Raw genomic sequence first — 27,939 nt, forward strand, 5'->3', positions numbered from 1 at the left:
GGGGGGAAAGGAGAAGATTAATTGTGTGTCGTCTGCATAGCAATGATAGGAGAGACCATGTGAGGATATGAGGATATATATTTTTCTATCATTATTTATGTCATTTATCTTTGTTTCATAGTGTAGTTTCTTATTTTTATTCAGTTTAGTCTCATGATTTCTCAATTTGCATTATGTTTACCAATCGCTTGTACAGCCAGACTTATTTGCCATTCCTTTTGCCTCATCCCGCTCAACCATACCATTTAAAAATTTCTCATCAATCCACGAGGATTTAACAGTTTTTACAGTCATGTTCTTAATGGGTGCATGCTTATTAGTAACTGGGATAAGAAATTTCATAAATGTGTCAAGTGCAGCGTCTGTTTGCTCCTCATTACATACCACGGACCAGCAAATATTCTTTACATCAACAACATAGGAATCACTACAAAACTTATTGTTTAACATCTTATACACTATATTAGGCCCAGCCTTTGGACCTTTGGTTTTCCTAGATATGGCTACTATATTGTGATCACTACATCCGATGAATCTGGATACTGCTTTCAAGCACATTTCTGCAGCATTAGTAAATATGTGATCAATACGCGTTGATGATTTCATTGCTGTGTTTGTAACTACCCTGGTAGGTTGACTGATAATCTGAACCAGGTTGCAGGCACTGGTTACAGTTTGAAGATTTTTCTTGAGTGGGCAGCTTGATGAAAGCCAGTTCAAATTTAAATCACACAGAAAATATACCTCTGTTGATATCACATACATTATCAAGCATTTCACACATGTTATCCAGATACTGACTGTTAGCACTTGGTGGTCTATAGCAGCTTCCCGCAAGAATGGGCTTTAGGTGATGCAGATGAACCTGTAGCCATAATACTTCAACAGTATTTAACATGAGATCCTCTCTAATCTTTACAGGAATGTGGTTCTGAATATAAACACCTCCACCACTGGCATTTCTGTATTTTCTGTAAATGTTACAACCTTGTATTGTATCATCAAAGTTATTGCCTAAGTGAGTTTCAGAGATAGTCACAATACGAATGTTATCTGTTATTAGCAGTTAACAGGCTATTTTGAACCACTTTTCTGCAATGCTTGCTTGTTTTCATTGCGCTACCAGGAAGCTTATCAGAAGTAGATATTCTTATGTTATTTATGTTAGTGCAGGGTGAGCTGCACACAGTGGACGTCCTATTATGGAAAGGGGAAAAGGGGGATACCTAGTCAGTTGTACAACTGAATGCATTCAACTGAAATGTGCCATAATCGACATCTTCAGCGACCGGGGAACAGTGGGTTAACTGCCTTGCTCAGGGACAGAATGACAGATTTTGACCTTGTCAGCTCGGGGATTTGATCCTAGGGCACACTGCCTCAGTGCTAACAGCATAAATCTGGTTCATAGACACAAGATTGCTGCATACAATAGCTGTAAGATCAGCAGAGGCATTCAGGGCAGTTAGAGGGACATAAATTAGGTTCCTTACATTGTGTCTACCAATGCCCCTGGTATATAATGTACATTTGCTAAAGCGTTATGATGACTCCGCTATCACGTTTTAAGGTAAGACCCAGATGCAGACAACGTCGAATTAACAACAGTTTATTCATCCGACAGGGGCAAGCAAAAGACAGGTGCAGGGCAGGCAGGGGTCAGTAATCTGGATAGGTGGGGCAAAGGTACAGGACGGCAGGCAGGCTCAGGGCAAGCAGAAAAGGTCAAAACCGGGAAAACAACTAGAAAACAGGAGCAATCGCGAGACAGGACAGAGGGGAAAAACGCTGGTAGGCTTGACGAAACAAAACGAACTGGCAACAGAGAACACAGGTATAAATACACAGGGGATAATGGGGAAGATGGGCGACACCTGGAGAGGGGTGGAGATAATCACAAAGACAGGTAAAACAGATCAGGGTGTGACATCAGCAACACAATTATATGGATTAACTGAGATGGGCTTGGGCCATTGATAAGTCATTGTCTCAACGCAGCCTTATAATGCTGTGAAAGGATCCAGGAACCCAAATGATTTGGGTGGATTTCATCTTCCTTATAAAACGCGTTTAGTTTCCAAAAGGTATCGAAATTGTCAACAAAAGTTACACCCATTGAGCTGCAATTTTCACGTAGCCAGTTGTGAAGAGAGAGAATCCCGCTAAAGCGTTCAATGCCACGATTCAGAGAGGGCACAGGGCCAGATATGATGGGTCTTTTATTAGTGTCTCTTCAGAGCTGCCCTTCATAATATCATTAAAACCAACATGGACTACGATAGAATCGATGTCCATGTCCTGGCGTAATACATTCGGGAGCAGCTTAGTAATGTCATTTACTCGAGCTCCGGGGTAGGACATTGTTTTTGCACCAGGAACAGTCACACTTCTTAACATGGAGCTGCCCAAAATCACGGCTGGCGAAAAGGTTGAGGAAATCGGCACACTCCCACGCTTCCCAGGATGGTGCAGACCTCCGACAGATGGAGAAGCCCCGCTCGATCCAGAGCAGGGACGGAAGGTTGCCGACATCGTCTTCGAAATCGTAGGAGTAGGAGTAGGAGTAGGCACAATAGACACAGGTGCCCCCAGCGACGAAGGTGCAGGAAGATCAGGCTCCAGGGCGGCGAAACTATTCGTTGCTGGTATCCGCTCCGGGCCTCTCATTGGGAGTGTAGGCTACTTTGCGGCAGGCTGCTGTCTTCGGCTTCCACGGCTCGTGACATGCAACCATCGTTGATTGCCATGCTCCTTTTGCTGTGCTCTTTCGACTTAGTATTGTGGAGTAACTACAATGTTGTTGATCCATCCTCAGTTTTCTCCTATCACAGCCATTAAACTCTGTAACTCTTTTAAAGTCACCATTGGCCTCATGGTGAAATCCCTGAGCGGTTTCCCTTGGCAACCCATACTTCTATGGCAACAAGGTAAACAACGTCCTCTCAGGGTGTTAATTCTGGAGAAAATGATAGGTTCGAGACATTTTACTGGGACAGTGAAACGTGCTATGAATATGGGAGCAAATACTTAACTTTTTACTACTTTATTACACATAAATGTATTTGTCCCAATACTTTCGGTCCACTAAAATGGGGGGAACTATGTATAAAACGTGCTGTGATTTCTAAAATGTTTTCCTAGTATGGATGATACTGTCAGTCTGCATTTTAACCTCATGGTCATTGTTTGATTTCAAATCCAATTTTTTGTAGTATAGAGCCAGAAGAAAAATGCTTCACTGTCCCAATGATTACGGAGGGCACTGTATGTACAGTATCTCACTATTTCAAAGTCACTTTCTTAATTCTCTCTCTCTCGCTCTAGTGTGTTTGGGATTATATATTGAGCATTGCCGTTACGTTTGGGATGTGTTGCTAAAACGGCAAGGTTGATGTCAACATACTACAGGTGGTGAACGTAGGATTAAGAGGGATTCATAGAACTAGACTTGCTATGGAGAGATTATACTGTGTTTGTTGGGGAACAGGGGTTACCATGGGTTGCACTGTAGGGCCTATCGTTTCACCAAGACTGAAACATAAGCTTTGGTCTGCCCTACTAGTCTGTCCCCTTGTTGTTGCTTCGAAATATCACTCATAATTAACACATACTTAGTCAAGTGTACTCATAGTCAAGTATACGCTCAGCTCTGTAATAGCTATTAGAGCCATACTAAAAATGCCTGTAAAGGATGATGCTGAGGATGTCTGTCTCCTGTCTCCCTTTGGTTGGCGTAATTTAAGCTGTGTCCCAAATGGCACCATATAGTGCAGGACTTTTGACCAGTGCCCATAGTCAAAAGTAGTGCACTATATAGGAAATATGGTGCCATTTGGGACACATCACTTAGACTGGTTAACTGGCTCATTGGCATCATGATATCCTGCTTAGTATTATTCCTTTAACTGCCACTTCCATTACCAGTATCCATGGCAACCTCTTCCCTTTAAAGTCACCCAGCGCAACACAAAGAACAGTACGGGAGGCCTACACTGCAGACTGTTAGACAGTAGACACTGTCCTCCACAAACACTTAAATTAAGTATTTTAAACTAAATGTTTAAACTGTGAAGGTGTAAATTTAGAACTGTTATTGGTAAACACTATAGTTAGGATTGACCAGAGCTCAGTTTCAGGAACCCCAGTATCCCTTCATAGTGAATAAAACTACATGGCCGCAGGTCTTTGTCTAGGATCAAAGCTTGGACCAAAGCTTGGCTCTGGTGATACTACACATACTGGCACTGTCTCATACATGTGTGTGGGCATGCAAGGATGTGTTTGTGTGTGAGACACACAGTAGAGCTCCTCTGAGCCCCTTCAGACAGTATTCCCCGTCTGTGCTCTCACTCTGTGTAGAGGTGTTTCTGAAGGTGTCTGTCCCAGTGATTGTAATCTGAGAATGGGTGTTAGAAGAGAAAGCTGACTGCTCAGGGAGCTAACCAGATCTATCACATGCTACGTGATGAACACACTAGCCCAGGCCCACTGGCCTCCTTGCACACTAGTCTATTGCACTTTGTTCTTCCCTAAAGGACAACAAAAATGTGAAACTGGATCAGTGCTGAGCATCGGTGCTGAGTGTTGTATTTGTGTTTGAAGGTTTCTTCTGCCTTATTTTTCCCTTCCCTTCTGCAGAAATGTGCATAAAGAAGCCTTTCACCCCCACCTCTCCTCCCTCTATCTTCCCCCTCGATAAGCACAGCCCTTAATGATTTATGGAGAGAGTGCAGTGGTGGTGGAGAAGCGGCAGGGAGTCGAGGTGGTGATGGTGGGGGGTGCAGGGATAGACAGCAGGTTGGGGCATATTCAGTTCCTCAGCCAGACTCAGAAATGCTCCGAAACCAGCTATTTAAGTGATGATTGCTCTGATTAAAAAGCATTTACTTCGAGGGGGTCCGGGGGGAATTTCCCCACCTGTATGTGCCCAGCATATACTTTCTCTCTCACTTCTACACCAGGCTAAATTATCCAGGGCCAGCTTTTAGTTGGCCAGCTATCAGGAGGGCATTACTGACATTCAGCATTGGAGCTTAGTGCGTCTTTAGCTCACATTCGTACTCCCCACACACACGGACATACACATACAAATACATATGAAGCCAGCTAGCTGGTTTTATGGGGCAGAGTATTGGGTCAGAGATTCAGGGTAGCGTATGGACGAGACCTATGAACTACCGACTACTATATACCTCCTGTTGCTAGTAGAGGTCGACCGATTTTGATTTTTCCGATACCGATTATTGGAGGACCAAAAAAAGTCGATACCGATTAATCTGTCGCTTTTTATATATATATGGGTAATAATGTCAATTACAACAATACTGAATGAACACTTTTTTATTTTAACTTAATATAATACATAAATAAAAATCTATTTAGTCTCAACAAAACTATGAAACATGTTCAATTTGGTTTAATAAATGCAAAAACACAGTGTTGGAGAAGAAAGTAAAAGTGCAATATGTGCCATGTAAAAAAGCTAACGTTTAAGTTCCTTGCTCAGAACATGAGAACATATGAAAGCTGGTGGTTCTTTTTAACATGAGTCTTCAATATTCCCAGGTAAGAAGTTTTAGGTTGTAGTTATTATAGGACTATTTCTCTCTATACGATTTGTATTTCATACACCTTTGAATATTGGATGTTCTAATAGGTACTTTAGTATTGCCAGCCTAATCTCGGGAGTTGATAGGCTTGAAGTCATAAACAGCGCAATGCTTGAAGCACAGCGAAGAGCTGCTGGCAAATGCAGGAAAGTGCTGTTTGACTGAATGCTTACGAGCTTGCTGCTGCCTACCATCGCTCAGTCAGACTGCTCTATCAAATCATAAACTTAATTATATTATAATAACACACAGAAATGCGAGCCTTAGGTCATTAATATGATCAAATCCGGAAACTATAATTTCGAAAACAAAACGTTATTCTTTCAGTGAAATACGGAATCGTTCCGTATTTTATCGAACGGGTGGCATCCATAATTCTTAATATTGCTGTTACATTGCACAACCTTCAATGTTATGTAATAATTATGTACAATTCTGGCAAATTAATTACGGTCTTTGTTAGGAAGATATGGTCTTCACACAGTTCGCAACGAGCCAGGCGGCCCAAACTGCTGCATATACCCTGAGTCTGCTTGCACAGAACGCAAGAAAAGTGACACAATTTCCCTAGTTAAAATAAATTCATGTTAGCAGGCAATATTAACTAAATATGCAGGTTTAAAAAGATATACTTGTATATTGATTTTAAGAAAGGAATTGATGTTTATGGTTAGGTACACATTGGTGCAACGACAGTGATTTTTTTTGCGAATACGCTTGTTAAATCACCAGTTTGGCGAAGTAGGCTGTGATTCAATGACAAATTAACAGGCACCGCATCGATTATTTGCAACACAGGACAAGCTAGTTAAACTAGTAATATCATCAACCAATTTGTAGTTAACTAGTGATTATGTTAAGATTGATAGTTTTTTATAAGATAAGTTTAATGCTAGCTAGTAACTTACCTTGACTCCTAGCTGCACTCACGTAACAGGTAGTCAGCCTGCCACGGAGTCTCCTCGTGGAGTGCAATGTAATCGGCCATAATCAGCTTCCAAAAATGCCGATTACCGATTGTTATGAAAACTTGAAATCGGCCCTAATTAATATCGGACATGCCGATTAATCGGTCGACCTCTAGTTGCTAGACTGATGTTTTTACAGGCTTGTAAGGGAAGTTAATGCCTTTGTTAACTCCTTGTTTGAATAGTCCATTTAATAGTACAAAAACGTAGATCAACAGTGGGGAATGTTACTGTACATATTGAACACTTAACACACACAAAAATGTGCAGACTAAAAACAACATCATGTTTACATAGGTTAAGCCAATTACAGTATGTTTAGCTTTTGTTGAAGGTGAAATTTCTCTCTCTCGCTCTCTCTCCTCTCCCCCCCCCCCCCCCCCCCCCCCCCACCAGGATTCGTCCTCAACTGGCCCGGGAGAAGATTGAGGGATGTCACATCTGTACGTTTGTGACCCCGGGGGAGCCCCAGGTGATGCTGGGTAAAGACAAGGCGTTTACATACGACTATGTGTTCGACATGGACTCCTGTCAGGACAGCATCTATGCTGACTGCACTGAGAAACTGATCGAGGGCTGCTTCGAAGGATACAACGCCACCATCTTTGCCTACGGCCAGGCAAGTCGACATGATGGCCCTCAAAGACGTCTCAACTGATCTTGGTTGATTGTTCTGACTGCATGGCCGTTTGGTCCTTTGGGGGGATATTTTCGTGTAACGTGTTGATATTTCCATAGGCCAGGGGGTTTTCTTGGTCAGGTCATGTGGCTGGGAATAACTCTGGGCTATAGCAGTAGGCTATAGCAGTTGTCCCATATTCCCCTAGTTATTAGTTATTGGGGTTATTTGTGTAATGCAAAAGCTTATGTTGGATCACGAGTCAAAGACTGAACTGATATCATAATCCTGCCTTCCACATGTGTTTGTGAGGTCCTGAAAACTCACTGACCCCCTCCAATACTTATTAGCTCTTGGAGTGCTTGTATAGTTTTTACAAAAGGTTTCTGAGAGTACTGGCGGTGCTTCTGACATTGCAAACCATCATAAAGCACTAATCTATGTATAGTAACACCACCAAAGCAACCCCCCTCTCCCTCTCGTTTCCTACCAATTAAACAATTCATACTCTTCTCAAGCTGCCTCTTTCTTTTTCCTGCCAGTCAGACTCTGTAGCAATGGAAATTACATTGAAGTTTGGGCTTCTCTCCCCTTCACCCCGGTTGCCTTGGCGACTGAGCCTTTTTCTCCAATAGTAGGGGCTGTCTAGAACTCAGTCTGTTTGATGGGAGGGGGATTTACATGGTGTGGGGTCTTAAGTGATGCGGTTAAGTAGGCATACACACATCTAAGATATCCATATTTTTTTTTATATGAGCTCATCTTCCCCCTTCCATTCCTGCAGTGATGGTGACCTATTTGTCTGTCATCCATACTGTATGTACAGTAGCTACAGTGGTTGACCAAGCCCAGCTCAGCTCAGTTTGTCCCTGTGTATTTACTCAGACTGTAGAGGACATTTGGTAGAATATGTGTCTGTCTAGTCTGTACTGGGATAGACTAATCCAGCTTTAACACTTTCCCCACAGTCTGACCCGGTAAACAGAATCAGATGGTTCTTTTCCCTTGGATACAAACACAACAGGAGTAAATGAAACTTCAATAAATGAATTATGTGAAATAAATTAAACTTGTTATTTCTCTCCTCCTTACTCATCCCCACCCCACCCCATCCTTTCCTAATCCTTATCATTTTCCCCCTCTTCATCCTCCCCGCTTTATCCTATCTCCCTCTCACCCTTCTCTTCATCTTTCCTCTCCACCGCTGTCTTATCATCCTCCTCTTCCTCCTCCTATAGACGGGGTCAGGTAAGACATACACCATGGGTACAGGGTTTGATGTGAACATCGGGGAGGAGGAGCTGGGCATTATTCCCCGGGCAGTCACCCACCTTTTCAGGGGCATCGAGCAGCGCCAGCAGGCTGCTAAAGAGCAGGGACGTCCCGTGCCCGAGTTCAAGATCAACGCACAGTTCCTGGAGGTATGGACTACGGCGTCACAAAGGAGACACAGAGACGTGGGCAGGGAATATACAGTTGAAGTCGGAAGTTTACATACACCTTAGCCAAATACATTTAAGTTTTCTCAGTTTTTCACAATTCCTGACATTTAATCCTAGTAAAAATTCCCTGTCTTAGGTCAGTTAGAATCACCACTTTGTTTTAAGAATGTGAAACGTCAGAATAATATTAGAGAGTGATTTATTTCATCTTTTATTTCTTTCATCACATTCCCAGTGGGTTAGAAGTTTACATACACTCAATTAGTATTTGGTAGCATTGCCTTTAAATTGTTTAACTTGGGTAAAACGTTTCGGGTAGCCTTCCCACAATAAGTTTGGTGAATTTTGGCCCATTCCTCCTGACAGAGCTGGTGTAACTGAGTCAGGTTTGTAGGCCTCCTTGCTCGCACACGCTTTTTCAGTTCTTCCCACAAATTGTCTATGGGATTGAGGTCAGGGCTTTGTGATGGCCACTCCACCTTGACTTCGTTGTCCATAAGCCATTTTGCCTCAACTTTGGAAGTATGCTTGGGGTCATTGTCCATTTGGAAGAGTCATTTACGACCAAGCTTTAACTTCCTGACTGATGTCTTGAGATATTGCTTCAATATATCCACATCATTTTGTGAAGTGCACCAGTCCCTCCTGCAGCAAAGCACCCCCACAACATGATGCTGCCACCCCTGTGCTTCATGGTTGGGATAGTGTTCTTCGGCTTGCAAGCCTCCCCCTTTTTCCTCCAAACATGACGATGGTCATTATGGCCAAACAGTAACATTTTTGTTTCATCAGACCAGAGGACATTTCTCCAAAAAGTATGATCTTTGTCCCCATGTGCAGTTGAAAACCATAGTCTGGCTTTTTTATGGCGGTTTTGGAGCAGTGGCTTCTTCCTTGCTGAGCGGCCTTTCAGGTTATGTCGATATAGGACTCGTTATACTGTGGATATAGGTACTTTTGTACCTGTTTCCTCCAGCATCTTCACAAGGTCCTGTGTTGTTCTGGGGTTGATTTGCACTTTTCGCACCAAAGTACATTCATCTCTAGAAGACATAACGTGTCTCCTTCCTGAGCGGTATGACGGCTGTGTGGTCCCATGGTGTTTATACTTGCGTACTATTGTTTGTACAGATGAATGTGGTACCTTCAGGCGTTTGGAAATTGCTCCCAAGGATGTACCAGACTTGAGGAGGTCTATAATTTTTTTTCTGAGGTCTTGGCTGATTTCTTTTGATTTTCCAATGATGTCAAGCAAAGAGCCACTGAGTTTGAAGGTAGGCCTTGAAATACATCCACAGGTACACCTCCAATTGACTCAAATTATGTCAATTAGCCTATCAGAATCTTCTAAAGCCATCACATCATTTTCTGGAATTTTCCAAGCTGTTTAAAGGCTTAGAGTATGTAAACTTCTGACCCACTGGAATTGTGATATAAGTGAAATAATCTGTCTGTAAAAATTGTTGGAAAAATGACTTGTGCCATGCACAAAGTAGATGTCCTAACCAACTTGCCAAAACTATAGTTCGTTAACAAGAAATTTGTGTTTTAAAAAAAAAAATTGTTGTAATGACTCCAACCTAAGTGTATGTAAACTTCCGACTTCAACTGTATGTGGAAATATACACATGGAAATATGTTATAGGGTGACATATTATTTAAGTCCAGGCACCACAGGCTAATAGTTGTTTTTCCTTTACTCTCATCAGACTGAAACTTTACCAGTTGAAAGTATACATAAATACAATATATTATTGTATTACAAGTTTTATTTATTTACAAATGTAAATGTGCAAATGAGGCAAACCCTCCTTAAATATGCGCTAATTTGCATATTACGAGAATACGTTTTTCACCACATTGCTTTTTTTTTTGTTTCATTGTGATTAGACACTCAATGGTCACACTTTTACTGATCAGTTTATCAAAATATTGTAATTTCATGGAATTATTTAAAAAACACTTCACATGTATGACTGATGCATATTTTGCATATATTTACACATAAAATGACATTTAAAATCCAAACGACACAAGATATTAAAAAAAAAGAAGCCTCTGTAAAAATCTAACTAAAAGACCTAAGAACCTGTGTGTAAAATAATGTGAATATACATCCTTTGAAGACTGAGAAAAATGAATTGGCGCAAGGGGAACATGTCATTTTGAGAAAATTGCCAATATTATTAAAATGTACTTTCCATAAATATGACCATTTGTAACATGAATTAAACTCTTATTCATTATTCAATTCTAATCTGATATTTAAACATCAAATATACCTTTTACAAATACATTAGCACATTTAATCCATTTGTTTCAAGCAATAGAGCATATCATTTGAATACTGGTCTGTTGGGCAAATTCTCATATCACTATGCTCAATGTTGAAATGCGCAGAACCTTAATCAGCTATGCCTGCCCCATATGTAAGGCCCTCTGAGTTGTTGCTGGTACCGCTTGACTTTGTTGATTGTGTCATAGCACCTGCGCCTACGCTTGGCACACTCCATTGAAGCAGCATCAGCTCTCACATCCTCTCTGATTGCTTCCATTGTCACCAGAGTGCTGTCAAGCCACAATGTGATCATCGCATCATAGCAGTTGCTCCCTCATTGAACGTGGCTACTGCCATACTGGCTGCTCCGTTAATGCGGCTTTTGACCACAAAGACAGTTTTGGGGCATTGAGACCATATTACAGAGTTCAGACGTTCATTTGCATTCTGGGTTCCTCCATGCTACATTCTTTTGAGGAAGTTATCATTTGACATCCTATGATATACAGGTACCATTTTCTGTGCAACCTCTCGTTTGAAAAATTGTATGGCCTTTGTGACGGGGTGGATTTTCATCCTTTTCTAGGGATCGCTGGTACCAGAACCAATGCACACACCTATCCCGTAGTTGGACATGAATCCTCTCTTGTGCAAAGTGCCATCAAAGGATACATGAATGTCTATGATGGTATCCTCATCCTCCTTCAGCAACTCTGCTATGTCTGGGTCTATATCTGTGTATGCTCTTCTAATTATCTTTGCAGCACTCCATACTGTAGCCCTCTCTGAATCTCTGCAACTAAAGTGGGGGGGGAAAGTACTTATTATGTCTGTCAACATTACAGTCATAACTGCAGTACTAAATATCAGCATGTTACCCTATGTAAATATTAGCATATCAGCATGTATTTACTTTATGTAAAGATAATTTCTCACAGCCCAGACATTGTAGGCCTATGTGACAGTCTCATTGCATAGTTATGTTTTCCCATCACTCTGTTTTATTCACTTTGAATACATTTGCTGGAGCAAGGAAATAAATATTATTTATACACAGCAAGTCACCTGACAATAATGGGCTACTCTCCCTTTTTATTTACCTGTCACTCTCCTGTCATGTCTCTGATATGAGCTGAGATGCAAGGAAGGAATCCTTAGGACTCTTTAAGAGCTGTATAACCAAGTCCAAGTTCGTTGGCTAGAAGAGCCATCCTCACATTTATATCAAATGCCACATCTCCCCTGGAGCACTCCTGCAGCCTGGAGGAATTGTAAACGCTCCTAAATTCATCACGATCACCGTTTGCACATTCTATCATGACAGAATTACAGAATCCCTGGTTGGTGGGGTCTATGGTGATTTTCAGTCTAGTGTTTAGATACTTAGGGCAAATCAAATCATGTACAAATTGGTTCAGTTGTGACATGTGGAATAAAAGCCACTGTTGGCTGGCTGCTGTCTGGTTGATCGCTGCTAGTTGTCATCTTCATCTCAATTAATTTGCGTCTCAATGCGCTGCTGCCGGCTACCTCCTTTTCCTCTTCTACCTGTACTGCCTCGATCGGACGGTAAGGCTAATCTGACAGGCTGACCACACCGCTCGCGCCAACGAGCGTCTGCGTTGCCAAGGGCTAAAATAGAAATCAGTTCTATTTTTGATGCAGATCGCGCTGCAAGTCCTGCCTCTCCCATCTCCTCATTGGTTTATAGAAGCAGTTACCCACGTGCCATCTCCTCATTGGTTATACCCACGTGGGTGACTGAAAGACGAACGAGATCAGTGGCAGTAATGCACCTAATTTATGAAAGTTGCCAATCGCAATATAAAGTCAAGAGAAGAAAAAGCCTGGAAGGAAGAGAGATGACTAGAAACGATTCGGTTGACCGTTTTATGTGTGGATTAATTGGCGGAGTAGAGGACCTTGTGCATTTCAGGTAAAATAACAACTCAATGTTTATATCCCAGGACAAATTAGCTAGCAACAGCAAGCTAGCTAAATAGGACAAATTAGCTAGCAAGTGCAAGCTAACTAGCTAAATTGCCATAAATGTTTAATGCTTTTCGACCTGTCCCCAAATGAATATAATTGGTTCAGAGTTTGTTTTGATATTTTAACCTGCGTGTCGTAATCGCGTTTAGTGTGGGCGGACAAAATACATTTATGCACAATGGCGCACTCGCGCAGCCGGTTTGGGTTCCGTGTAAGGCTAATTTTATCTTTCATTCACTGAATTTTTCACTTTGGCTAACTGAGATCACCTATTTTTATTCACATACTGTAGGTAGATTTTCTCATTTTGTCTCTCTACATGGATTCTTCGCGGGAGATATTTTCAAACAAAGAAGTTCTGCGCGGCACGAGGCATTTTAACCAATCAGGTTGGCGGAAAGGGCCTTTAAATGCCAGTAACCAATCGGATGTCAGGAAATTACAAATCAACACGAAGCACTATGTTTACAAAGGATATAGCCATATATGGACTAGCTAATGATATGCTCCAGAAAACAAGCGTTTGAATGATAATTCAACATGGAGTGTTTTAAAAATAGCGGTTGAAGTTCTACATGAAACATGCTAACAAGAACGACATTTATGGTAGGTGTGGTTGATGGAGTTGGGATAAAATGATACAAATAAAGTATTTATATACATTATTGCCGATTTATTTTTACATTTTTTTTGAAAGTATGGTTGCAAAATATCCCAAAATCTGAAAATTGACAGATAGAAGCAAAATCAAAAAATTTGCCTGTGGTGCCTGGCCTTAAGAGATTTGGAAAGGGACAGGGACATACCCCCCACTCTCCAACACAGGATTATGTGTAATAATACATGACTAGCCATTATACTGTAGGACCATGCCAGGCTTATGTAGCCTATGTGTTGACACTTGACAATGTAACTAGCTCCCATCTCTAGTCTCCTAACGTTACATAAAAATGACTCAGACTGGACAGAGGGCGGGAGCAGGGCTGTTAGGGTCACGGTTCAGGGCGGCAAGGGTTAATACTAAATGACTGAAAGGTTGTGTTTGCTTGTCATACTGACAGACAGAGGCCACGTGGACAGAATGAGTCTACTCATTTATGAACAGGGTAATATACTGTATCGGTCATAGAAAAATAGTTAGTAGAAAGGACATGGCTACACAATAATGTAAGCAATGAAAAACAAAAACATCCAATATGGCCGCCAGTCCAGCCGCCTCAGAACAGTGAATGGAAATGTCCATTCTATTAAAACATACCAAAACAGATGGCATTTCAGCACAAAGGGCTTTAATACATACTAAAACAGATGGAATTTCAGCACAAACAAAGGGCCTTAAAGGAGAAGTTAGAAGTTAAAACCAAATCTCTATTTTGTATGTAAATGGAATGTTATAGAAGGGCACAGACAATTTTTTTGCGATGTCACTCGTTTTTGATAAACTTACCCTAGCCAGCGATTCACTTCCTTATCCTCGTTGTGCAGTACGGGGGCACCCAAATACGTCCTTTTAGAAATGGAAAAGCTCTCAGTATAGTGATGCAGGTGATTAGAAATTGTGACATTCTGAAATGTATACACATTATATTCCATTTTGTGCGACTCAGGCTGTTTCCCCTATCCAGCTGTTCCATTGTCCATGTAGTCTGCTGTTAGACGTAGAGGTATCGCTCGAGTCGCAACAAAATGGAATATAACGTTGTGGATTGGGTTGACACAATTTTGTGTACAACATCTAAAGACCTGCATCGCTTTAGAGAGCTTTTCGATTTAAAAAAATATGTATTTGGGTGTTTTTGTAGCATTTGTTCATGTTTTTTCAAAACCAAGTGAAATCACAAAAGTGTCTGGACCCTTCTATAACAAAAATAGAGATTTGGTTGTAAACAAAAGCAAAATTGTCCTTTAAGACTTTGACTCTTTAAGACTTTAATCTTGCCAGCGATTTAAAATGTCTACATATTTTGACATTACAGTATTAGGAATTAGCGTCTTTAAAACGTATACTCTACATGAATCCATGGGAAAACAGATGGCAGAGGTTTTGTTTGCGTCTTAGGTTTACCCCCAGCCAGAGCCCGGACTTGGCATCTTCTTAGAACCAGAGATGTGAATGATTAAATAAATGGGTAACACTAAATTTGAGTAGTCTACCAATAACATGTCAACAGCATGTATCTCGACATGCAACAGGACTTCCGACAAAACAACCTTAATAAATACAGTGCATTTTGAAAGTATTCAGACCCCTTGACTTTTTCCAGATTTTATTACGTTACAGCCTTCTCCTGAAATGGATTAACTTGTTTTTTTCCCCTCATCAATCTACACACAATACCCCATAATGACAAAGCTAAAAACATTTTTGACACTGTTGCACATATATAAAAAAACGGAAATATCACATTTACAAAAGTATGCAGACCCTTTATTTAGTACTTTGTTGACGCACCTTTGGCACCGATTACAGCCTCGAGTCCTCCCATTTTTCTCTGCAGATCTTCTCAAGCTCTGTCAGGTTGGATTGGGAGCGTCGCTGCACAGCTATTTTCAGGTCTCTCCAGAGATGTTAGATCGGGTTCAAATCCGGGCTCTCGCTGGGCCACTCAAGGGCATTGAGACTTGTCCCGAAGCCACTCCAGCGTTGTCTTGGCTGTGTGCTTAGGGTCATTGTCCTGTTGGAAGGTGAATCTTCTCCCCAGTCTGAGGTCCTGAGCACTCTGGAGCAGGTTTTCATCAAGGATCTGTCTGTACTTTGCTCCGTTCATCTTTCCCTTGATCCTGACTAGTCTCCCAGTCCCTGCCGCTGAAAAACATACCCACAGCATGATGCTGCCACCATCATGCTTCACAGTAGGGATGGTGCCAGGTTTCCTCCAGACATAACGCTTGGCATTCAGGCCAAAGAGATCAATCTTGGTTTCATCAGAACAGAGAATCTTGTTTCTCATGGTCTGAGAGTCCTTCGGGTTCTTCGTCACTGTCACGATCGTCTTGCTGAGAGAGAGTGGACCAAGGCGCAGCGTGTGCAAAATACATTCTCTTTTATTTTTAGAGAAAGGAAAAAACACGCAACGAACACTTTAACAAACTGAAACAAAACAACAAACGATCGTGAAGCTATAGACGTAAGTGCACACACAAGCTACAAACGTACAACATAGACAATTACCCACAAAACCCAAATGCCTATGGCTGCCTTAAATATGGCTCTCAATCAGAGACAATAAACCACAGCTGCCTCTAATTGAGAACCAATCTAGGCAGCCATAGACATACAAACACCTAGACAAGACACTGACCCATTAAACGTACAAACCCCTAGACAAACCAAAACACATACATTCCTCATGGCACACCCTGACCTAACTAAAATAATAATGAAAACAAAGATAACTAAGGCCAGGGTGTGACAGTCACCTCACTGACCAAGGCCCTTCTCCCCCGACTGCTTAGTTTGGCCGTGCGGCCAGCTCTAGAAAGAGTCTTGGTGGTTCCAAACCTCTTCCATTTAAGAATGATGGAGGCCACATGCAGACATGTTTTGGTGCTCTTCCCCAGATCTGTGCCTCGACACAATTCTGTCTCGGAGTTCTACGGACAATTGCTTCGACCTCATGGCTTGGTTTTTGCTCTGACGTGCACTGTCAACTGTGGGAACTTATATAGACAGGTGTGTGCCTTTCCAAATCATGTCCAATCAATTTCTGTAGATTGATGAGGAAAATGTTTATTTCATCCATTTTAGAATAGGGCTGAAACGTAACAATATGTGGGAAAAAGTGAAGGAGTCTGAATACTTTCCGAAAGCACTGTAAGTTATTTACCTGTTATTCACCCCCCTTTCATCAAACTAGGACCTTGGCAGAGCCTTGCATTTAGATATACTGCTCTGGACCTTGGGCACCAACACAAAGCCAAGTTACTTTTGTAGAAAAGCCATTCATAGAGGTCACACCAGAGAGAAGGGGAGGGGTGGCAAAGCCTGTTACATTCTATGAAAACATCTCTGTTGTAGGTGCGTGTTAGATACTGTGTCTTGATATGGAGTCTGCCTCACAGTTTAGACTCTTGAGAGTCCTCCGCTGTTTAACGTTGTTCAGACTGAGTCAGACAGTCCTACTCATGTTGCTCTCTCTCTCTTTCAGTCTGACATAATCAGATATGGTCTTGCATCAGTGTGATATCAGAACTGGAATAGGATACAAACTATCAGAACCTTTTGATATTTTCATGGAATTTCACAGTGCTCAATTTACCACGGTAACAAATAAGACTGTAATATTGTGTGGTTCTGGGTGTGTCCTGGTTTAGCTTTACAATGAGGAGGTGCTGGATCTGTTTGACTCTACGAGGGACCTGGAGGCTCGGACGCAGAAATCCCACGTTAAGATCCACGAGGACGCCAATGGAGGAATCTACACAGTGGGGGTGACCACACGGACCGTCGCCTCCGAGGCAGAGGTGTGTACGTTAGAGATGCGCAGGTCAGCTGTTTGTTTACCCACACCCGCATGCAACTGCTAATAACCCAGCCGCAACCGCCTGACTACATGTGATAAAGTGAAAATCGGAGGCACTTACCCGCAAATATAGAAAATGCGCTATAGGCTACAGTTAAAGACGACAGAAGATTTTTTGACACTGGGTTGCTGGATTTTGTTTTGCCTGATTTAGATATGTTTCTACGTATAATTTCCGATATTTAAGGAGGCTGTTTGTTAGTCAACTTGTCTGTAATTAAATACATGTAGCTTCTCTTTTGTCATTATATGTTGCCCTCGAAGACTAAATGAATCCTTCCTCAACAGAATAATGTAACAGATAGATAGAATGACTGCTTCAATCAGAAAAGTTCTCTCTGTCATCTCTCTCGGAGCAAAGATGTTTAGCGACTGGGGAGAAAATACAATAAAGTTCTCTGCAAAATGTCCAAATGACATCACTTTGACCGGTTGTAAGGAAAAAGAAAGCTGTGTGTAAACGACCCAACGTGCGTTTCTGATAAGATTTCAGTTCGGCATCGATGCATTTTTTTATGTGGTTGAAATACTACCAGCTTTTATGATGAAGACAGCACCTCTACAGATCATACTAACTGAGCATTGCATTCTCTCAAGATGCAGAAAGAAATCATATTTCTCCACTCCTGTTCCCAAGTCCAAATATTGCCTACACTTGTATTTTTTTACTGCAAGAAATGCTTCATTCTGCAGGAGTTATTATAAAGGCTATAGCCCTATTCGCTCAGGACTAGTTGGTAATGTATTTATTACCCCAGAATGTCCGTTATTACAGAGGACAATTTGGATGGGATACGTTTTTTCCAAACTCCCCCCTGTAATTTATGTATATATAAAACGTTGATTGACAGTTATGACAGAAACCTGGAGGTTTTTTTCTAGGTGTGAAGATATATAAGTCCAGGCAATAACAGGTTACACTGATAACTCGAGCTTGGTTCACAGGTTTCTAAACCATACCAAGCCATCTTTGGTATAGTGTCGCCATAATATTTGAATTGAGGAAGTGTCATCATAATCATTAGGATATTTTAGCGATCCACAGTGGAATGTGTCCTAAATGCCCCCCAGCCTTCAGATGTGAGCTAAACAGTGAACTTGCACTTGATATGTGTTTTAAGGCTGTGAATGAGGAAGTGAAATAGCTCAGTTGTACTGTGTGCTGCATTGCGATCTATTAAGAGCAAGGGTTGCATTAAATAGGCGCAATATTTTTTCCATGATGATTTGGCGATGTTCAATTCATTCGTACAAAACGTATAAACAAAAGCATTTACTGTGAAAGTGGATACATATAGGCCCTTCATACAATGCATTCGGAAACTATTCAGACCCCTTCCCTTTTCCCACATTTTGTAACGTTACAGCCTTAATATAAAATAGATGAACTAGATTTTTTTCCTCAATCTACACACATTACCCCATAATGTCAAAGCGGAAACAGGTTTTTAGTAATGTTTGCAAATTTCTAATTGAAATTGAACTCCGATGCATCTTGTTTCCATTGATCATCCTTGAGATGTTTCTACAACCTGATTGGAGTCCACCTGTGGTAAATTCAATTGATTGGACATGATTTGGAAAGGCACACGCCTGTCTACATAAGGTCCCACAGTTGACAGTACACGTCAGAGCAAAAACCAAGCCATGAGGTTGAAGCAATTGTTCGTAGAGCTCTGAGAGAGGATTTTGTCGTGGCACATATCTGGGGAAGGGTACCGAAACTTTCTGCAGCATTGAAGGTCCCGAAGAACACGGTGGCCTCCATCATTTTTAAATGGAAGAAGGTTGGGACAACCAAGATTCTTCCTAGAGCTGGCCGCCCGGCCAAACTGAGCAATTGGGGGAGAAAGGCCTTGGTCAGGGAGGTGACCAAGAACTCGATGGTCACTCTGACAGAGCTCCAGAGTTCCTCTGTGGAGATGGGAGAACATTCCAGAATGACAACCATCTCTGCAGCACTCCACCAATCAGGCCTTTATGGTAGAGTGTCCAGACAGAAGCCACTCCTCAGTCAAAGGCACATGATGGCCCGCTTGGAGTTTGACAAAAGGCACCTAAAGGACTCTCAGACCATGAGAAACAAGATTCTCTGGTCTGATGAAATCAAGATTGATCTCTTTGGCCTGAATGCCAAGCATCATGTCTGGAGGAAACCTAACGCCATCACTAGGGTGAAGCATGGTGGTGGCAGCATCATGCTCTTGGGTATGTTTTTCAGCGGCAGGGATTTGGAGACTAGTCAGGATCAAGGAGAATGATGAACGGAGCAAAGTATACAGAGATCCTTGATGAAAACCTGCTCGAGAGTGCTCAGGATCTCAGACTGGGGCAAAAGTTCACCTTCCAACAGGACACCGACCCTAAGCACACAGCCAAGACAACACAGGAGTGGCTTCGGGACAAGTCTCTGAATGTCCATGAGTGGCCCAGCGAGAGCCTGGACTTGAACCCGATGTAACATCTGTGGAGAGACCTGAAAATAGCTGTGCAGCGACACTCCCCATCCAACCTGACAGAGCTTGAGAAGATCTGCAGAGAAGAATGGGAGAACCTCCCCAAATACAAGTGTGCCAAGCTTGTAGCGTCATTCCCTAGAAGACTCGAGGCTTTAATCAGTGCCAAAGGTGCGTCAATTAAGTACTAAGTAAAGGGTCTGAATACTTATGTAAATAGGATATTTCCGTTTTTATTTTTAATATATGTGCAAAATATAAAATATATATTTGTCATTATGGGTTATTGTGTGTAGATTGACGAGGGGAAAAAAGCAATTTAATCAATTTTAGAATAATGGTGTAACGTAACAAAATGTAGCAAAAGTCAAGGGGTCTGAGTACTTTCCGAATGCACTCTACAGTGGGGCAAAAAAGTATTTAGTCAGCCACCAATTGTGCAAATTCTCCCACTTAAAAAGATGAGAGAGGCCTGTAATGTTCATCATAGGTACACTTCAACTATGACAGACTAAATGAGAAAAAAAAAATCAGAAAATCACATTGTAGGATTTTTTATGAATTTATTTGCAAATTATTCCAAACATTACTTTTCTGGCCATCCCTTCTCTTTATTTTCAGCTCTTCATTTGTAGCTTTTGTCTTATTGAATTAAACTTCGACAATGTCCTTTTTGCCTCCGGAGATTGATGTTAACTTTTTCTTCCCATTCCCAAAAGCATTCTTTGGCGATTGGCTGTGTAGGCGAACGCTTAAGCCCTAAAGCTTAGGTTTATGCACTAATACAGTACCAGATAACAGAAAATAGTGAAGTAAAAACCCAAATGTAGACCATAGAAATTGCACAATAATAATACATTTATGGATTTTTTAAGGTACCGTTTCTCTTTATTCAACCCGCCCTTCAGCCACACAATGTTTAATGAACCTAAACCCGTCCGCAGGGACTGCGGGTTATGAGTCAACCCTCGCATCAATAATGTACATACATGCGTGTGTGCGCTTGAGCGCGTGTGCTATACACTATGTTGTATGTGTTGGGATATGTGGTCCGGGGGTCCAGGAGAAATGTGTATGGCTGTATGTGTATGTAATATAGGAAAGTAAAAACATGAACACGAACTGTAAAATGATCATTTACACAGTGATAACACAGTGATGGCCAATCTCTTTCTCCTCACCCAGATGATGCAGTGTCTGAAGCTGGGTGCTCTGTGTCGTACCACGGCCAGCACCCAGATGAATGTCCAGAGCTCCCGCTCTCACGCCATCTTCACCATTCACCTGTGCCAAGTCAGAGTCTGTGCGTCCGACAATGTACGTACAAGAGCAGCTTATTCCTTGGCCTTCGTGCCAGTCCTTTTGTGCTCTCTTGCCAACTCCTATCTTAAGCCGTATCTACCCTTTTGTTACTGTGATGCGACTCCTGTCACTTGTTATGACACTGTTAGAGCATGTTATGACAGTGACTGAAGTTACTCCTAACCTTGATGTTACAGAAATGATTTAGCCACTCCTATGCTATCATGTCATATTATGCTAGCCTGCGTAAATTACATACTGTATATAGAAATTACTGTTATTAAGGTACTGACATTATGGTAGGCTACTGTTTATGGTAGGCTACTGACATTCTATGTTATGTTACATTAATGACAGGGACAGTGCTTTTGAATAACGGTACTGACACAAAGGCATCGATCTGGGGTTTTTCTAACTCACAGCAGGACAACAACGAGACGGACAACAAGGTTGCTAACGGCAACTCAGAGATGGAAGAGTATGAGACACTGACAGCCAAGTTTCACTTTGTGGACCTAGCCGGGTCAGAGAGACTGAAGAGAACAGGGGCGACCGGAGACCGAGCTAAGGAGGGAATCTCCATCAACTGTGGACTGGTGAGACACTGGTTGTGTCCGAAATGGACCTTATTCTCTATAGTAGTACACACATTTTGACCCACCCTATTCCCTAATACACTAGCAGGTCTATCCAACCCTGTTCCTGGAGAACTACGCTCCTGTAGATTTTCACTCCAACCCCACTTGTAACTAACCTGATTCAGCTTATCAACCAGCTAATTATTAGAATCAGGTACGCTAGATTAGGGTTTGGCGAAAACCTATAGGAAGGTACCTCTCCAGGAACAAGGTTGGAGAGCCCTCGCAATAAGAATCTGTTCAAAACCGCTCTGGTAAAAATGTGTGCAATATAGGAATATATCATTTTTGTCCTTTAACCCCCTAAAGTTGATGTCTGCCCCCGAATTAGCATAATTTAACAATCCACATCAAAATCTATCGGTTTAAACTAGAGATACAGTGCATTCAGAAAGTATTCAGATCCCTTGACTTTTCCCACATTTTGTTTCGTTACAGCCTTATTATAAAATGTATTTGGGAGAAAAAAAAGAATCAATCTACGTATAATAAATTCTTTGCAAATTTATAATGGTCTGAGAGTCTTAAGGTGCCTTTTGGCAAACTCCAAGCGTGTCATGTACTTTTTACTGAGGAGTGGCTTCCGTCTGGCCACTCTACCATAAAGGCCTGGTGGTGGAGTGCTGCAGAGATGGTTGTCTTTCTGAAAGGTTCTCCCATCTCCACAGAGGAACTCTGGAGCTCTGTCAGAGTGACCATTGGGCTCTTGTTCACCTCCCTGACCAAGGTCATTCTCCCCCGATTGCTCAGTTTGGCCGGGCAGCCAGCTCTAGGAAGAGTCTTGATGGTTCTAAACTTTTTCCATTTAAGAATGATGGAGGCCACTGTGTTCTTGGGGACCTTCAATGCTGCAGAAATGTTTTGGTAACCTTCCCCAGATCTGTGCCTCGACACAATCCTGTCTCGGAGCTCTACGGACAATTAATTTGATATCATGGCTTGGTTTTTGCTCTGACATGCACTGTCAACTGTGAGACCTTATGTAGACAGGTGTTTGCCTTTCCAAATCATGTCCAATCAATTGAATTTACCACAGGTGGACTGCAATCAAGTTGTAGAAACATTTCAAGGATGATCAATGGAAACAGAATGCAGCTGAGCTCAATTTCAAGTCTCTGCAAAGGGTCTGAACATTTACAGTACGAGTCAAAAGTTTGAAAACACCTACTCATTCTAGGGTTTTTCTTTATGTTTTACTATTTTCTACATCAAAACTATGAAATAACACATATGGAATCATGTAGTAACCAAAAAAGTGTTAAACAAATCAAAATATATTTTATATTTGAGATTCTTCAAGTAGCCACCCTTTGCCTTTGATGACAGCTTTGTGCACTCTTGGCATTCTCTCAACCAGCTTCATGAGGTAGTCACCTGAAATGCATTTCAATTACAGGTGTGCCTTGTTATAAGTTAATTTGTGGAATTTCTTTGCTTAATGCGTTTGAGCCGATCAGTTGTGTTGTGACAAGGTAGGGGTGGTATACAGAAGATAGCACTATTTGGTAAAAGACCAAGTCCATATTATGGCAAGAACAGCTCAAATAAGCAAAGAGAAACGACAAAAGTAAAAGACATGAAGGTCAGTCAATGCGGAAAATTTCAAGAACTTTAAAAGTTTCTTCAAGTGCAGTTGCAAAAACCATCAAGCACTGTGATGAAACTGGCTCTCATGAGGACCACAGGAAAGGAAGACCAAGAGTTACCTCTGCTGCAAAGGATAAGTTAATTTGAGTTAACTGCACCTCAGATTGAATCCCAAATTATTGCTTCACAGAGATCAAGTAACAGACACATCTCAACATCAACTGTTCAGAGGAGACTGCGTGAATCATGCCTTCATGGTCGAATTGCAAAGAAACCACTACCAAAGGACACCAATAAAAAGAGGAGACTTCCTTGGGCCAAGAAACATGAGCAATTGACATTAGACCAGTGGAAATCTGTCCTTTGGTCTGATGAGTCCAAATTTTGAGATGTTTGGTTCCAACCGCTGTATCTTTGTGAGACACAGAGTAGGTGAACGGATGATCTCTGCATGTGTGGTTCCCACCGTGAAGCATGGAGTAGGAGGTGTGATGGTGTGGGGGTGCTTTGCTGGTGACACTGTCTATGATTTATTTAGAATTCAAGGCACACTCAACCAGCATGGCTACCACAGCATTCTGCAGCGATACACCATCCCTTCTGTTTTGGGTTTTGTGGGACTATCATTTGTTTTTCAACAGGACAATGACCCAAAACACACCTCCAGGCTGTGTAAGGGCTATTTGACCAAGAAGGAGAGTGATGGAGTGCTGCATCAGATGACCTGTCCTCCACAATCACCCGACCTCAACCCAATTGAGATGGTTTTGGATGAGTTGGACCGCAGAGTGAAGGAAAAGCAGCCAAGAAGTGCTCAGCATATGTGGGAACTCCTTCAAGACTGTTGGAAAAGCATTCCAAGTGAAGCTGTTTGAGAGAATGCCAAGAGTGTGCAAAGGGTGGCTACTTCAAACTCATATCAGCCCAGTATGGACATAAATAGACTCCTTGAACCAGAATGTTCCTGGAAATAACCTTCAATATCTGTTTTGCTGTGTGGTATTTCTTGGTCATCTCTTCCAAACTGCAGCTTGCTCTTGGAAATGTAATCAGTGCTTTGGGAGACCGAAGCAAGCGATCCACGCATGTGCCTTACAGAGACTCCAAACTCACCCGGCTTCTACAGGACTCCCTGGGTGGAAATAGGTCTGTGTGCAATTGGTCAAGCCTTTCCTCCCTCTCTTTGTGCCAGGGTTGGTGTCACAGTTGGTTGGTGTGCATGTCAAACTAACTGCCTTTTGTTAACTGATACAGTAATTATTAGATGTCTGCAACACAATTGCTACAGGCAACCATATTCATCTGAACTACAGATTTCTTCTCTCTGTGTTTCTTTTGTAAATCCACATTTTTCTCCTCCCATATCCTTCCCCTCTCTTAGCCAAACCATGATGATAGCGTGCATTAGCCCGTCTGACCGGGACTTTATGGAGACCCTGAATGCACTGAAGTATGCCAACAGAGCCAGGAACATTAAGAACAAGGTGATGGTGAACCAGGACAAGGCCTCCCAACAGATCTCTGCTCTCAGGACAGAGATCGCCAGGCTACAGATGGAACTCATGGAGTACAGGACGGTAAGAGAGAGGCAGAGAGAGATAATTGAAAAAAATGAACCATATGAAAAGGAGGTATGACGTAAATAAATTGCCCTTAATTACTTATGATTCTGTCTAAACCCATTCTCCTCTGGCAGGGTAAGCGTATGGTGGGTGAGGACGGTATGGATAGCATCAACGACATGTTCCATGAGAACAGCATGCTGCAGACAGAGAACAGCAACCTGAGGATCAGGGTCAAAGCCATGCAGGAGACCATTGACGCACAGAGGGCCAGACTCACACAGTACCTCAGTGACCAGGCCAACCAGGTCCTCGCCAGGGCAGGTGAGTGTGTGTGTTAGATGAGTGCGAGGAGTGTGTCCTTATGACCCTGTCCATTGTAAAAAGTTTAGATGTGTGTTTGCTAAGGGTCTCCTCTTTATTCTCAGGTGAGGGGAGTGAAGAGATTGGGAACATGATCCAGAGCTACATCAAAGAGATTGAGGATCTCAGGTATACTTTTCTGTCTGCATACAGTACATAATGACATAGAGGTAAATCAAAATGTTTTCTCCCTACTGAACATGACCCAGCATAGCATATAGACAACATTGAGCTTTAGGAATGTCAGAAACGGACATTCTTATTCAATTCCACTGTTATTCCCCATAGAGCCAAACTCCTGGAGAGCGAGTCTATGAATGAGAACCTTCGTAAGAACCTGTCCCGTGCCTCCTCACGCCAGTCCTTTTACCCCGGAACCTTCTCCCCTGCCCTCCTGGCCCCCGAGAAGGAGGCCTCCGACATCATCGAGATGGCAAAGAAAGACCTGGAGAAACTCAAGAAGAAGGAGAGGAAGAAGAAGAAGAGGTAAAGGGTGATCATGGTTATTATTGTATGACCTCAATGTGGGGCCATGGTGAGTAGCAGTTTGTGATCGCTCTGTTTTTCCCTATGACTTATTTTCCTTCCTCTTCTCTGTACTCCCTGGTTTCCTTCTCTCCCTTCCTTCCTTCCTTCCTTCCTTCCTTCCTTCCTTCCTTCCTTCCTTCCTTCCTTCCTTCCTTCCTTCCTTCCTTCCTTCCTTCCTTCCTTCCTTCCTTCCTTCCTTCCTTCCTTCCTTCCTGCCTTCCTTCCTTCCTTCCTTCCTTCCTTGTCACATCTCTCTCCCCTGTCCTCTCACCTGTGACCTTTGACCTTGACCTCTCCCTGAAGGCTCCAGCAGCTGCTGGAAGAGAGAGAGAGGTGGGAGGAGTTAGTAGAGGAGGAAAATGGCAGGTTTGTTCACAGATTCCCCCTCCCTTAACCTCCCTGCCATTGCCATTTCCATCCCTCACTTCTTCTAAACAACCATTTTGTTTTGTTTGACAGGCAGTTGCCAGACCAGAAGGGAAACCTGAGTTCAGTTCCTTCAGTTCTTCCTGTGTTCACTAGTTTCTTTCAACTTGCTCACCCTGACAGACTGATATGATGGGAACAAAGTTATTGGTTCTGTTTTCATCCACCATCAATGGCCTTATCATGAGCATTATTAACACACTTTATTTTTGAAGATGTAGAAAAAAATACTATTGAACCTATGTTGTCTCACCTTGCCCTTCTGTTGTTCCCTACTAGTGTTGTCAAGGAGGAAGTCCCCGACAACGACCAAGACAATGGGACAGAAAAAGAGCTGACTGAGCTGTCCAATGAGGACCCTGAGACGGTATGATTGACAACCTATTAGTCAAATGATACAGCTGGGCGATATGGATTTTTTTTGTTTTGTTGCAATAACGATAAATCAGCAATATTTGTATTTATTTTTGTTACCCCCCTTTTTCTCCCCAATTTCAATCTTGTCTCATCACTGCAACTCCCCAACCGGCTCGGGAGGCGAAGGTCGATTCATGCGGCCACCCTATGGGACTCCCGATCACGGCCGGTTGTGATACAGCCCGGGATCAAACCCGGGTCCGTAGTGACGCCTCAAGCACGGCGATGCAGTGCCTTAGACCGCTGCGCCAGCCGGGAGGCCCCAGCGATAACTTATTTATTGGGGAGGTGCTATAGCTGGTCGATATGGACAAAAAGTAATCTTGTGATAGACGTAACTATTTTGCTCCAGCGTTAAACAAAACGATATAAACATGTTTAATGGACAGTTACTTTACATTAGCGGCAGGGCTCTAGACACATTTATTTTACAGTGCCAAATAAGACCACTGAGATGGTAGCCTATGATTAAAAAAGTAATCTATTTCATCGAACACATCCCGGGAATGCTTTATTGATAATTTGCTGGCAATCTGTCAAATCAGGATCCAGAATGATCAGATTTATTTTTGGAATTTGCTGACATCTTTGTGCATATTGGCTATATTATTCACCACCTGAGGAAGTGGGAAGTCAAAACACTTAGCTAGATTGCTAACTCTATATAAGATAGTGTTGCTATGTAGCCATGTAGGCTAATTGATTCATCAGTACAACTTTCCAGTGCTAGGCCTAGGCTACATGATGTGGGCCTGTTCACTGCAAATGGCGCTCATCAAAACCGTACTACAGCCTACTCCAGTTGTAAAGTGGTGCCATGAAATCAATATTAAGATGTGAGAAATAAACGTATACTCACAGAAAACTGTGACTCTCCTCTAGAACAACAGTAGTTGCTTTGAAAACTGTATTTTTCCCACCTCGCATTTGCAGTTTGAGCAACAGTCATAATGGTCGTGCTTCTCAGAATGCATCTCTCCCTCCTCCGTGCGCACAGTGGGGAGAGCGAGTGAGAGTGGCTCGCTCACTCAGTAGCCGACAGCAAAACGTAGACGGGCAGATACTTTCATAGCAGGAATCAACATAATGCAAAGGCTATTACTGTTGACAAAAATAATGGTTTTAGAACAATCTACAGGAACGTTGAGAAGCAAAATGACCGACGTACGCAAAATGTTTCGGTAAGAGGAAGGTAATGACGGTACATTTTGGTTTTATCGTCCCAGCAA

General features: G+C 42.2%; 1 protein-coding gene across 1 annotated transcript in view; it reads left to right on the plus strand.

Moving 5' to 3' along the window:
• Nucleotides 1-2,395: 2,395 nt before the first annotated feature.
• The window catches only part of LOC120053307 (kinesin-like protein KIF21A), a 52,293-nt gene continuing 26,749 nt past the window's right edge, over nt 2,396-27,939 (plus strand). The window contains 14 exon segments of the mRNA XM_039000439.1: nt 2,396-2,600; nt 4,701-4,797; nt 6,974-7,196; nt 8,435-8,617; nt 17,223-17,372; nt 21,073-21,204; nt 21,615-21,785; nt 24,445-24,560; nt 24,796-24,991; nt 25,111-25,300; nt 25,405-25,468; nt 25,628-25,825; nt 26,171-26,233; nt 26,573-26,660. Coding sequence (XP_038856367.1) covers nt 2,396-2,600; nt 4,701-4,797; nt 6,974-7,196; nt 8,435-8,617; nt 17,223-17,372; nt 21,073-21,204; nt 21,615-21,785; nt 24,445-24,560; nt 24,796-24,991; nt 25,111-25,300; nt 25,405-25,468; nt 25,628-25,825; nt 26,171-26,233; nt 26,573-26,660 — 2,076 coding nt within the window.

The sequence above is a fragment of the Salvelinus namaycush genome, chromosome 9, assembly GCF_016432855.1.
Source record: "Salvelinus namaycush isolate Seneca chromosome 9, SaNama_1.0, whole genome shotgun sequence".
In the NCBI taxonomy this organism is placed as follows: domain Eukaryota; kingdom Metazoa; phylum Chordata; class Actinopteri; order Salmoniformes; family Salmonidae; genus Salvelinus; species Salvelinus namaycush.